General features: G+C 40.4%; 2 protein-coding genes across 2 annotated transcripts; one reads left to right on the plus strand and one right to left on the minus strand.

Moving 5' to 3' along the window:
* Positions 1-3,574: 3,574 nt before the first annotated feature.
* LOC134290016 (organic solute transporter alpha-like protein) lies at positions 3,575-4,812 on the plus strand (the record flags this gene model as incomplete). Its single annotated transcript, XM_062856933.1, is given in 5 exon segments — positions 3,575-3,700; positions 3,769-3,865; positions 3,930-4,055; positions 4,346-4,472; positions 4,543-4,812. Coding segments are annotated over 5 exon segments (592 nt in total), but the record flags the coding sequence as incomplete, so codon positions are not given.
* Positions 4,813-9,489: 4,677 nt separating this feature from the next.
* Positions 9,490-10,835, minus strand: LOC134284133 (proteasome subunit alpha type-3). The gene is made up of 4 exons (XM_062842457.1): positions 10,676-10,835; positions 10,086-10,541; positions 9,857-9,969; positions 9,490-9,794 (listed from the first exon to the last, which is right to left on the minus strand). Exons 1-4 carry the CDS (start codon positions 10,694-10,696, stop codon positions 9,623-9,625), a joined length of 762 nt encoding a protein of 253 aa, XP_062698441.1. The 5' UTR covers positions 10,697-10,835; the 3' UTR covers positions 9,490-9,622.
* Between the last annotated feature and the right edge of the window lie 314 nt (positions 10,836-11,149).

Consider the following 11,149-nt stretch of genomic DNA (forward strand, 5'->3'; position numbering starts at 1 on the left):
ATCGACTCCTTGGGCATAGTGTATTATTGTACTTGCCTCACAATATACATATTCATGCAATGGCAGGCACAGAAAGCCCTTCAAATAATAACTGTGGAAGTGCTCAAAGAACACTAAGTTGAAGCGAGGCAGGCCAAGTTCCAGTGGGGACGTAGAGCCATAAAGAAGAAGAAGAACTCTAAGCCTACATAGGAATCCCTTCGAGAAATTTTAAAGAAATGTCCCACAATTTCCTGTATTATTGTACTGGTAATATGTATTCTACGTTACTCCTTTCAAATACTTTTCATGGGTTACTCTTACAGACTCTGATCAAGTGTCCATTGTTAGCAAATATAATGTTTTTATGAGCTCCACGTAAAAATCTTCAATAAGTTTCTCAAAAAATGCTACGAAAAGTTCCTCCTGTAAATATTTTTTTTTTTCTGAAATTCTCCAATATACTTTTGCAATTTATCCGTGACATGGTACATCCGTTTTTTATTTTATTTATTTGTTTGTTTGGAAGGCTCAGCGTCACATGAGCATAACAGAGCCGAAATCATTTCTTCTGAAACATAGAATTCTTATTTGAGGACTTCCTCAGTTACTTTCCTCTGATTTTATTTTTCAAGAAGTTCCTCTAAGAATTTCTCATCAATCTTGTTATTTCTTGTTCGAGATATTTCTACATTTTATCGATTCTAGGAAATTCTCCCGGGGTTTTAGGAGCATTGCTTTTCTCAAGAATATTGCTGAAGAATTGATCTCGAGAGCTTTCGCAGAATTTTCCTTGTTGTAGTAGAAACCCCAGAAGAAACTCAAGGCAGATCTCCAAGCAGAAAAATGCCAGGGTGAATCCCAGGGATTTTTTTTAGGAATTCCAAATTGGAGTCCTAGAAAAGGCAGGTATCCTCGAAAGGAGTACTGAAGAAACTCCTGCCATAATTACCGAAATAAAATATTTGATGAAACTCCCGGAGTAATCCCTTCAGAAACTCCTGGAAACATTCTCGAATGAATAGGAATAATTCCTATTTTTTTTAATTCTCGAAGGAATTTTCGGAAGAATTTTACGGAAACTCCCAGAAGAGTTTCTAAATGATCAAAAAAAAAATCCCACAGCAAATTTTGAAGAAAAATCCAGAATTTCATATGAAAACTTCTCCCGCTTTTTTCTCAAAAGTTTCTTTTGAAAAAAAAAATCGGGTAAGGTGTTTAGATAAAATTCTCGAAGACTCTTCCAGTAGATGTCCCGGAGGAACTTCTGGAAGAGTACTCAAAGAAACGTCTGGAAACAGCAGAATTTCCAAAAAGTGTTGTGCAAATTTCCTGGAAGTACTTTCGAACGAATTAGCAAGAAAACTTCTGGAAAACTTCCGGAAGAATTTCTTAATATTTAGGTGGATTCCAGGATGATTAAAAAAAAAGGGTCTTTAAAACATTTTTTGAAGGTACTTCCGGAATATTTTTTTTTTTTCATGATATTCCTTGGGAATTCCCATAGGCTCTTCCGCAATAATTTGCAGAGAAATCGGAAATATTTCCCGTAGGAAGCTCCAGAATAATTCCCAGAGGAGCCTCCAGATTCATTTCCCAGAGGAACATCCGGAAGAACTTTTGGAATTATTCTAGGAAGTACTTCTAAGAAAATCTCAGGGCAACTTATGGAAAATTCCCTTGAGACTTCCGGTAAAAATTTAGGAAGAATTTCAGAAGTAACTTTCGAACGTATTCCTGGAGGTACTTCTAGACCAATTTTCGAAGGAATGCTCAGAGAAACTTCCGAAAAAATACTTGCGAAGTAGATTTATATATAATACTTGCAAAGGAGGAGCACAAAAAAATTTCTACAAAAACGCCCAAAAACTTCTAGAACATCTAGGAACATTTGGACGAGCTCCAATTCCCAGTGAAACTCCTAGCAAAATTCCGTGTAGAACTTCCCAGAGGAAACTCCAATGATTCCCGGAGAAGCTTCTAGAAGAATTCTTAGAAAAACTGCTGGATGAACTCACGGTGAAACTCGTAGAGGAATTCCCAGAGCAATTGCTAGAGAAATTTGCTGTGAAACTCCTAGACTCCCAGTAGAACTCCTAAAGGAATTCCCAGTGGAACTTGTGGAAGAATTCCTGGTGGAACTCCTAGAGTAACTCTCGATGGAATTCCTGGAGGAATTCTCAGTGGAACATCAAGAGGAATTCCCAGTGGAACTGCTGACTGAATTCCCAGTGAATCACTTTACTGAATTTCTAGAGAAATTTCTGATGGAATTTCGTTACTTCTGAATTCTAGAGTAGGGTGCCTGTACCAGTTATCGCACTACCTAAGGAAAACTATTTCTACAAAAAGAATAAGAAGACGGACGAATGTCATCGATATGTCAAATGATTCATCAGTGTTCATACTTTACAGGAAAAATACAGAAACGGAACCAAAACTACTTTTAGTATTTATTACGGCGTGTGCCAATGATAGGAACCCTGTACCAGTTATGGACACATTTGTTAATTTGGGCTCCACTTCGCACTATTTACATTCATTCCTTATGGGATTAGCCATAACTGGTACACTATGGCGAAATAGAGTGCAAGGAAGCCGAAATGTCAAGGAAAATGATTTATTTCTATCATAATTTGAGCAAATTGTGAAGTTTAAATGATTGCAAACATCATTTAAGAATGTGATCTGTTGTTCATCTGTTGCATCTTCAAAGGTTGAAAATCAACTATGGCAAATTTGAGGTACTATAGATATAACTGGTACACTGAGCCTAGTTCGTAATTGGGAATTCCTAATGGAACTTCCAGCGAAACTCCTGAACAAATTGACAGTGGAATTATAGAGGAAATCTCAGTGGAACGTAGAGAAGAATTCCCAACAGATTGAAGTGAAACTCCTCGAGCAATACTGCAGTGAAACTCCTAGAGTAATACCCCGTGAAACTCCTAGAAGAATCCCCAGTAACTTTCGTAGAAATTCCTGAAGGATACACCAACTCCTGGAGGAACTCCTAGAGGAAATCCTAGTGGAAATCCCAGTAAAGCTTCTAGAGAACTCAACTCCTAAAGAAATTTCCAACGTGACTTCTGAATTCTTGATGATTATACACCAGAATCCTCGATGAAAATACTGGAGTATTTTACAATGGGTATTTCTAATGGATCTTTCAGTGAAACTCCTGAATAAAACCACAGTGGGAATCTAAAAGAATTCTCAGTGGAGTTGGTTGAGAAAATCTTAAAGAAAAACTGGTGGAATTTCCTACGTAATTTTTGAATACTTGATGATGAAATATCGTAAAGAGTCACCGGCGGAAGTCCTAAAAAGACAATAGAGTTTTTAACCTTCCAGGACGCGCGCCATCAAGCAACCGAAACTGCACCGCGCTCGCGCTGTATACGATAAGCGAGGTTTTTGGTAGTGTTGTACTTTTTACAACAGCGCGCGCGCTGAAGGGTTAATGGAACTTCCAGTACTATTTACAACTTCTAATAGCAACGGTAGTAAACTAAAAATCCTTCAGAGCACTCTCAGGAAGAGCCACAACTGACAATACGATATGATGTTTAAGTTGTTTTTCTATTTTATTCAGCTTGATAGTGGACTACATCGGCGGCGAGGAGGCCTTCATTCGATCGAGTGACACGCAAACGTTCAACGCCAGGACACCGCCCTGCTGTTGCTGTTTACCGTTTCTGCAGCGATCGGCCGTCACAAAGTAAGAAGATTCCTACTAACATCTAACGTAACATCGTAACTCACCTTCCAATGCTAACATTTTCACAGGAATCGACTTCTATTCACGAGGTTACTTATTCTTCAGTTGCCAATAGTCCAGAGTTTGCTCTTTGTCGGGTTGAACGTTGTATTCGTCGAAGACGTCGTAAGTTCAACAGTAGTTTTCGTTTAGTGAATCGATTTTATTTACTATTGATTGATTGTTTCAGGAAAATTTCAACCGTATCATACTGTACTTTGTCCCTTTCATCGTCGTGTCCATCATCGCTGGAGTATGGGGTTTGAACATTATCGTTCGTATGGTAAACCCGCTGTATAGCGAATTCAAAGTGATGGTGAGTTGCTAATGAGTTCGTTGTAGTTTCAAAATACACGACACATTTATTACCGTCGTTCGGGGTGACATTGGGCCTAGAGGGTAACATTGGTCCATCGATCCCACGGATTCAATATGAGTCAGAAAATCCGACGGTGGATGCAAAGTATCTTAAAATTATGTATTCTTGTAGTTTAACACACAATATGCATTCCCGTCGTATTCTAAACGTGCGATATAGTGGACCAATGTCACCCCACTTTGGCCCAATGTCACCCCGCCCGCCGGTAACGATCAAATTCGTTTCAGGGCAAATACGTAGTATTGCAAGCCGTGTTGATCCTGTGCAAAGTTCAACCACTGGTTATTATGGGACTAGTGACTTATGTTACTCCATCATGTGCCTTCCCATTGACCTTACAAGTACAAAAGAATGGTAATTGTCTTAGATATAACCCCCACGAACATACATTTTAGTTGACTTCAAATCATCTTCCATATTGCAGCTGTATTCCAAATGTGCCTTTGCGCGGAAATGCTGGTACTCTCGCTGTGGGCTTTCCAGCTGTACAAAACACCGAACAAGAATCAGCAGCTGTTGGAAAAGACAGAATCGACCTGAGCGACGGATGTCCGCACGCGCGTATCTAAGATATAGTGAGATTCCTTACTACTAATCCTATGAATAGCATTCTCATACGAATTCTCATTCGTACTTAGCTGATAGTAATTTAATGTGATAAACAAATAAATATATTATGGTAATAGCTGTTTAACCAGGTTGGCGTTTAATATACTGTCGAACAAACAATCCGAAGCTCCCTAACGATACAATAAAGAACGCCAACCAAATTCTTATGTACTTCCGGGAAGAATTAATTGCTGGCAAAACGACTAGAAACACATGTAATACCAGGAAGGCTCCCAGAAGAAACTTCTGCAAGATTTTCAGCAAAAAAAAAACTTGTGTGATTTGCAAAAGTTTTGGAGAGTTTTGAGTAGGAACTCCTGGAGGATTACTATATATCGTTGGAGCATTGCCGGAAAGGCGCTATCCATAAACTACGTAGACTTATTTTTTACCATCTCAGACGCCCCCCAATCCTCCCCCCCCCCCCCCGGCGTAGACTTTTGTTCAAACAAAAATTAGAAAATTTGTATGGAGCGTAGAATTTGGCCAGAAACCCCTCTTCCACCACAGAATCAACGTAGCTTATGGACAGGCCCAAAGAAATACTGAAAATTCCAACAAGAAATTTTTAGAGGGGAATCTCAAAGTGAAACAACAGGAGATTTTCTAAAGGAGCTTATTAGGTATTCCCGGAAGGAGCTCCTGGAGGATTGTTAGAATGAACTCCTGGAGAATTTCGAGAAGGATCTCTCAGATGAAACGCAGTAAGAAATGCTGTAAGAATTCTAAAAACGATTATAGAAGATAAAACCCAGCCAAAAGAACTCAAGATCGAAGTTCTAGAACAAACTACGGCATGAATATCAAAAACAACTTCAGCAGGAAGCCCATAAAATCGCATGGAAAAATTCTTGGACGTGTCCCAAATGAATTTCTTGAAGGAACGGAACACTTTGGAGGATCCCAGAAGGAATTGCTGATGAAATCTTGAAGTTCCTTCTGTGATTTCAACAGAAATGTTTTTCAACAATTTCTGCACCAATTTCTTATAAAATCGTTTGAAACCTTCTTTGAAATTGCCTGCTGGGTTTCCTCCAGGTATTCTCCATGCGACTCCTGCAGAGACTATCCCAAGGATGCCACCTGGAATTTCTATTGGACTTTATCCAAGAATTTCTCAGGGATTACCTCTAGAAATTCTTGCTTGGATTCTATCAATTCTTAATGGAATTCTTCTGCTGTAACTTCTCTATGAGTTCATCCAGTTTTATCCAGTGATTCCTTTAGAATTCCAGGAATTTTTATTCGTATTCTTACTGGAAATTCTTTTCAGAATCCTTTGAGAATTTCTGTTGAAATTGGTCCGGGAAAGCTGCTGGGATTTCACCAGGAATACTCGTGGGAAGAAGTCTTGCTGGGATTCCTCAAGCAATTCCTGCAAGAAATATTCCAGAAATTCCTGGAGGATTCTTAATAGTAATAACACTTCAGAAACACATACTGGATATGCTTGAGAAATCTCAGCAAGAATGATTGGATGAATCCTGATAGAAATTCCTGCAAGAAGTTCCGGAGGTATTCCGAGAGGAATACCAAGAGGAATCCTTGCAGAAATCCATGGAGGAATCTCAGCACTAATCTCGAGCACAAACACATCAGCAATTCCAAGAGGGTTTCTCTTAAGATTTCTGCAGAAATTTCTGGATACCTGCTGGGGTTCCTCTGAGATTTTCTCCTAACATTCCTCCAGGATTTCCTACTGGGAATCCTAAAAGGAGTTTTCTTGAAGTTCTTCCAGAAATTCCTGCCGAGTTCTTCAGAGATTTCTTCATGGACTTCTCTAGGAATTCCTTTTGGAATACAACCAGTAGTCACTGCCGGAATTCCGTCAGAAATTCCTATTAGGATTTCTCCGGGAATTCTTGCTGAGATTTCTCCAACATTTTCAGCAGGAATGGCTCTGGAAGAATTTCTGGAGGATTCCCAGCCGAGGTATTACTTGGAAAACCCAGAAAAAGCATCCTGGAGAATTCCTACCAGAAAAATCAATTTCTCCCGGGATTCCTATATACATATCGTTCCTGTGATTCTTCCAAGGATTTCTACAGAGATATCTTCAAGAATTCCTATAGAAATTCTTAGAAATTTCTCCAAAGTATTATTCAAAGATTCCGTTAGAAAACTCTTTTAGAGTGTCGGCAAAGTGTTCGATTAAAAGACCGTAAAAAACTATATTCGTTGGTGAAGATACCAAGAGGTGCGTATGATCTGAATCGGAAGTGTTTCCTGATCAGCAGAAACGTTGTTGTAGTCAACGAAGGAGTTGATGATAGCTGCGTGCATTGAAGGACCCGCGCAAGTCGAATTTGTGGAGCACTTCGCAGAAGAAATTGTAATACCTAGAGACTGTCCTGACGAGATCGCCATCTCTCACTCCGACGATGAAGAAGAAGCCAGCATAACAACACAATTAGAGACGTCCAGAGATGATTTCGAAGATACTGGCAGCGACGCGCTCCCACAGCAACTAAGAAGATTGGTTGAAGTTAGTCAACAAGGATTGAAGCACAGCGGTCGGAAGCGCACTTGTCATGGCAAGTGCTTTCCTCCCAATCTTTTTTTCCTACCTACATTTCTACCAGCGTTCATCCCAGGATTTCAGCAGGAGTTTTATACGGGGTTCCTGTTAGAGTACCTCCTGGGATTTCCTCCAGAGGTTTTACAGATATGCTTCCAGAGTTTCTCAATGTATTCCTTCCAGAGATCTTTCCAAAAGATATTGAAAGTTTCTCCAGGAATTTCTCTTAGTGAGATATCTTTCCAACAGTTTTTCTCGCGATTTTTGTAGAAGCTCTTCCTGGTATTTCTTCCAGAGTTTTCCAACGTTTTTCTTAGTTCCTCGCGGGATTTCTAAGAGAGATTTTCAGAGTTTCTTTTGCAATTTTCTTAATATTTGCGGGATTACACCAAGAGCTTTTTATCGAGATGTCCCAGTTTTTCTCAGAATTTCTTCCGAAATTCCTCTCGAGATTTCTCCAATAAGTTTTTGCGAAGTTTCTCGCTACAGTTTTTGTGTTGATACGGCTATCTCAGTCTTAATTTACTGACGATTTATTTTATTCTATCCGACGTTTCGACCATGGGTTTGGCTTTTTTTAGAGAAAACTGTATTTGTACAAAATATTCATTAGTTATAAATTAGTTAGTCTAGTCTAGTTTGTCTTACATTGTCTATCGTTCTTGTCCTTGTTACAATTTGCATTTAACCTGAATTCTTTCAGCTATCCTAGGACACAATCCAAAAAAAAATCCCTGCAAGAACTCCGGTAGCAACTATTAATAAAATCCCAAGAGCATCCAGAATCCCGGGACAATTTCTGGTAGGGGATCTGCGGGAGTAATCTTGAAAAGGTCTGTAAACAAATCTCAGGTGGCGCTCTGCAGGGAATCCGATAAGTAACTACGAGGAAAAGCCTTGGAAAAATATGAAAAATATCAGCAATAGCTCCTGCAGAAATTACAAGTCTCTTCCGAATCAGAGAAGAAGTGAAATTCTATAGTGAATCCAGAAGAAGAAAAAAAAAACTCTGATAGATACCAGGACCAGCACCGAAAGCAATTTTCTGAGAAGTCTCTGAGTGAAATCTCTTGTGACACTTTGGAACAAATCCCACAAGGCTTTTATATCCCAGTTGAAATCCAAGGAGAAAGTCTGGAAGTAAAATCACGGAAATTTGTTGAAAAAATATTGTAGAAACTGCAGAAAATTCGTAAAAAACTTCTTAAGAAATTGGAAGAGCTCTATTAGAAATTCCAGGATCAAGGATCTTGTAACAACTCTTCTGGGAAAGTCCAAGAACATCAGAGGGATTTGCAAAAAAACTTCAGGAGAAACTCCAGCAGAAACTCTCCGAAAATATTTGCGATATATCCTTAGAGAAACTCTTGTGGAGATTGCGGCAAAACGCAGGAGAAACTCCGAGGAAAAATTCACGAGGAACTCTGGGAGCAATACCGGCAAAACCTGTGGAAGAAATTTTGAAAGGAAATAAGGTATGTAGGATCCCCGTGAAAAACTCCAGGAGAAATCGGTCGAAATTCAGGAATAGTCTTCCAGGATTCCAAGGAAGAATCTTGGAAAAATGCTAGTAGGAATTCGAAATAATCTCCAGGAGGAATTTAAAAAGGACAAGAAAAAATGGCCTGCAGAAATACGGCAGGAATCTTGTGAGAAATCCTGGGAGGCACTACAAGAAGAATTTCTATTGCATTTCCACAAAGAAATCTAGACGGATGGAAAAACCTTGTAGCGGAGGTTTATTGTTTTATTTTTTACCGAAGTAAATTTTCCCTGGATGTTTAGGATATTCCCTAAGTATTCCAGGTCTTTCCCTGTTAAATAAAGTTCCCTGAGGATGCCCGGTTTTTTTTTCAGGTATCAGACACCCTGAAGAAAATATCAGTAGAAATTTTGATATTTCCAGGAAGTTTTTCGCTGGCAAGCGCTGGAAAAGAAAAAAAGGACATAATAGAAACTCTGTCTAAAACCACGGTTCCCAACCTTGGCTCTCGCGACCCCCCAGTCTGTCGTCACTGCGCTTTTCGTAAAACAATCGAAGCGTGCCTGCGAGCGGTTGGGGGATCGTGAAACGAAGGTTGGGAAGCTATGGTCTAAAACATACGTCTGTTTGTCTGTGTTAGTAATGTATACTGCCGTGAATCGCATATCAGTCCCATCTTTGCTGGATTTCCTATGCAAATGGGACAGATATGCGATTCACGGCAGTATAGTACTTTCATTCCCCAAGAAAAACGGATCAAGTTTGTTTCTGTCGATATATTTTACCATACGAAAAATTACTGATACAAGCTTTTCCTTGAAGTAACTTAGCAAAAAGATAATTTTTTAATTCCCCACCCTACACAATAACAATAGTGCCGGAAGGAGAACCGTTTTAAATTTCATTATCACTATCATCTTCGTCGACCGCTTCCTGTCCAGCTCGGGTCGCCGCGGTGTACAACTCATCTGGTACCACCTGGTGACGGCCGTTGGACGCTTGACAAACCCAGCTCAGTTCCAGTTTGAAGTCCTTATCCTTCAGCTCGTCGTGAACTTGGTAGATACTGAAAGCCGAAATGGAAAATTAGTTAAATTGAATAGGCAAATTAAGATTTACTAAGCTTACATTTTTCCGGCGGTGGTAATCAATTCATTCACCGACTTTTCCGACAGCTTTAACTTTTCGATTTCAGTCTTGGCAGTTTGCTTGGCTTTGCCAACGGCACATCCAAAGTATCCCTAAAACGTTGAAAGAATTACGCAATTACATACGATGATAAAACCATCTTCCAGAGGTCACTAGGACGGTGAAATGCATACTCCCAGCCCATCTTGATGGTCCCCCAAAAACTTACGCACGACACCCCAGACGGATCGATCATGTACATTTCCGGACCGGTTTCCTCCGTCCACGAAGCTAGAATCACGCTCACTCCAAATGGCCGCACCGCACTGTACAGCGTGTAGGCATGGAAGTAGCTGGACAAACGATCGTTCAGCTGCTTCAGCGGAATGGGTCGATCGTACTGTTGCCTGTAGTTGGCCGCTTCCTGCCGGGCAATGTCCACAATGGCACGCCCATCGGCAATCATTCCACTGATGGCCATCCCGATCGAGGTGTCGATCGTAAAAATCCGCGTTCCGGATTCCGGCTCGTACAGCTTGCTGGTTATTAACTTTTCAACCGCCAGCACAACGCCATCCTTTCCGCGCAGACCGATCACCGTGCCGCTGTTCTCCACCGATTTGCCCGCATACTCAATCTGAAAGACCCGTCCGTCCGGCGAGAACTGCGATGCCGACAAATCGTACTGCAAAGACGAAAGAGGGTTCCATTCCACGGAACAAACAAAACATTAGCCAGTGTATAACCTCAATACATGCAAATTGAAGTCCGTCCAATTAAACAAGAATCCAAACCGCGTAATTCCAATGCAATACTTACACCGGTACCGATGGAACTCATCCTGGAGATAGTACACTATTTAACGGGAAATTATATTGATTTGCACTGATTTTTTCGGAAAATCGGAAGCCGTGAGATGAAACAGCAGAAAACCGACGATGATGATGAGAAAACACAAACGAAACTTTGACACTTCAAGCAGCGAAGCGAGCGGACTGCACGCAGGGCTAACTTCACGCACAAGAAGTTTTGGAGATGAAAATGGCCAAGTTAAGTTAGGGTGACCACGCTCGTTCAAAATAAGCTATTTTACGAGACGTACTACCGGTGGGCCGCTCATTGTTATTGTTTACATGTGATGTTTTTGTTTTCGCGAAAAGTAGCATAACATGTGGTGAGCGCCAATCAGATTTTTGCTGGCAGAGATGTTTCGGTTTCTAATGTGGCATGTATCAATCCCCCGAGCTGCATGATGTCACTAGCAGATGAAAACCCGATTTAATCCACCTATGG

This window comes from Aedes albopictus, chromosome 3, assembly GCF_035046485.1.
Source record: "Aedes albopictus strain Foshan chromosome 3, AalbF5, whole genome shotgun sequence".
In the NCBI taxonomy this organism is placed as follows: Eukaryota; Metazoa; Arthropoda; class Insecta; order Diptera; family Culicidae; genus Aedes; species Aedes albopictus.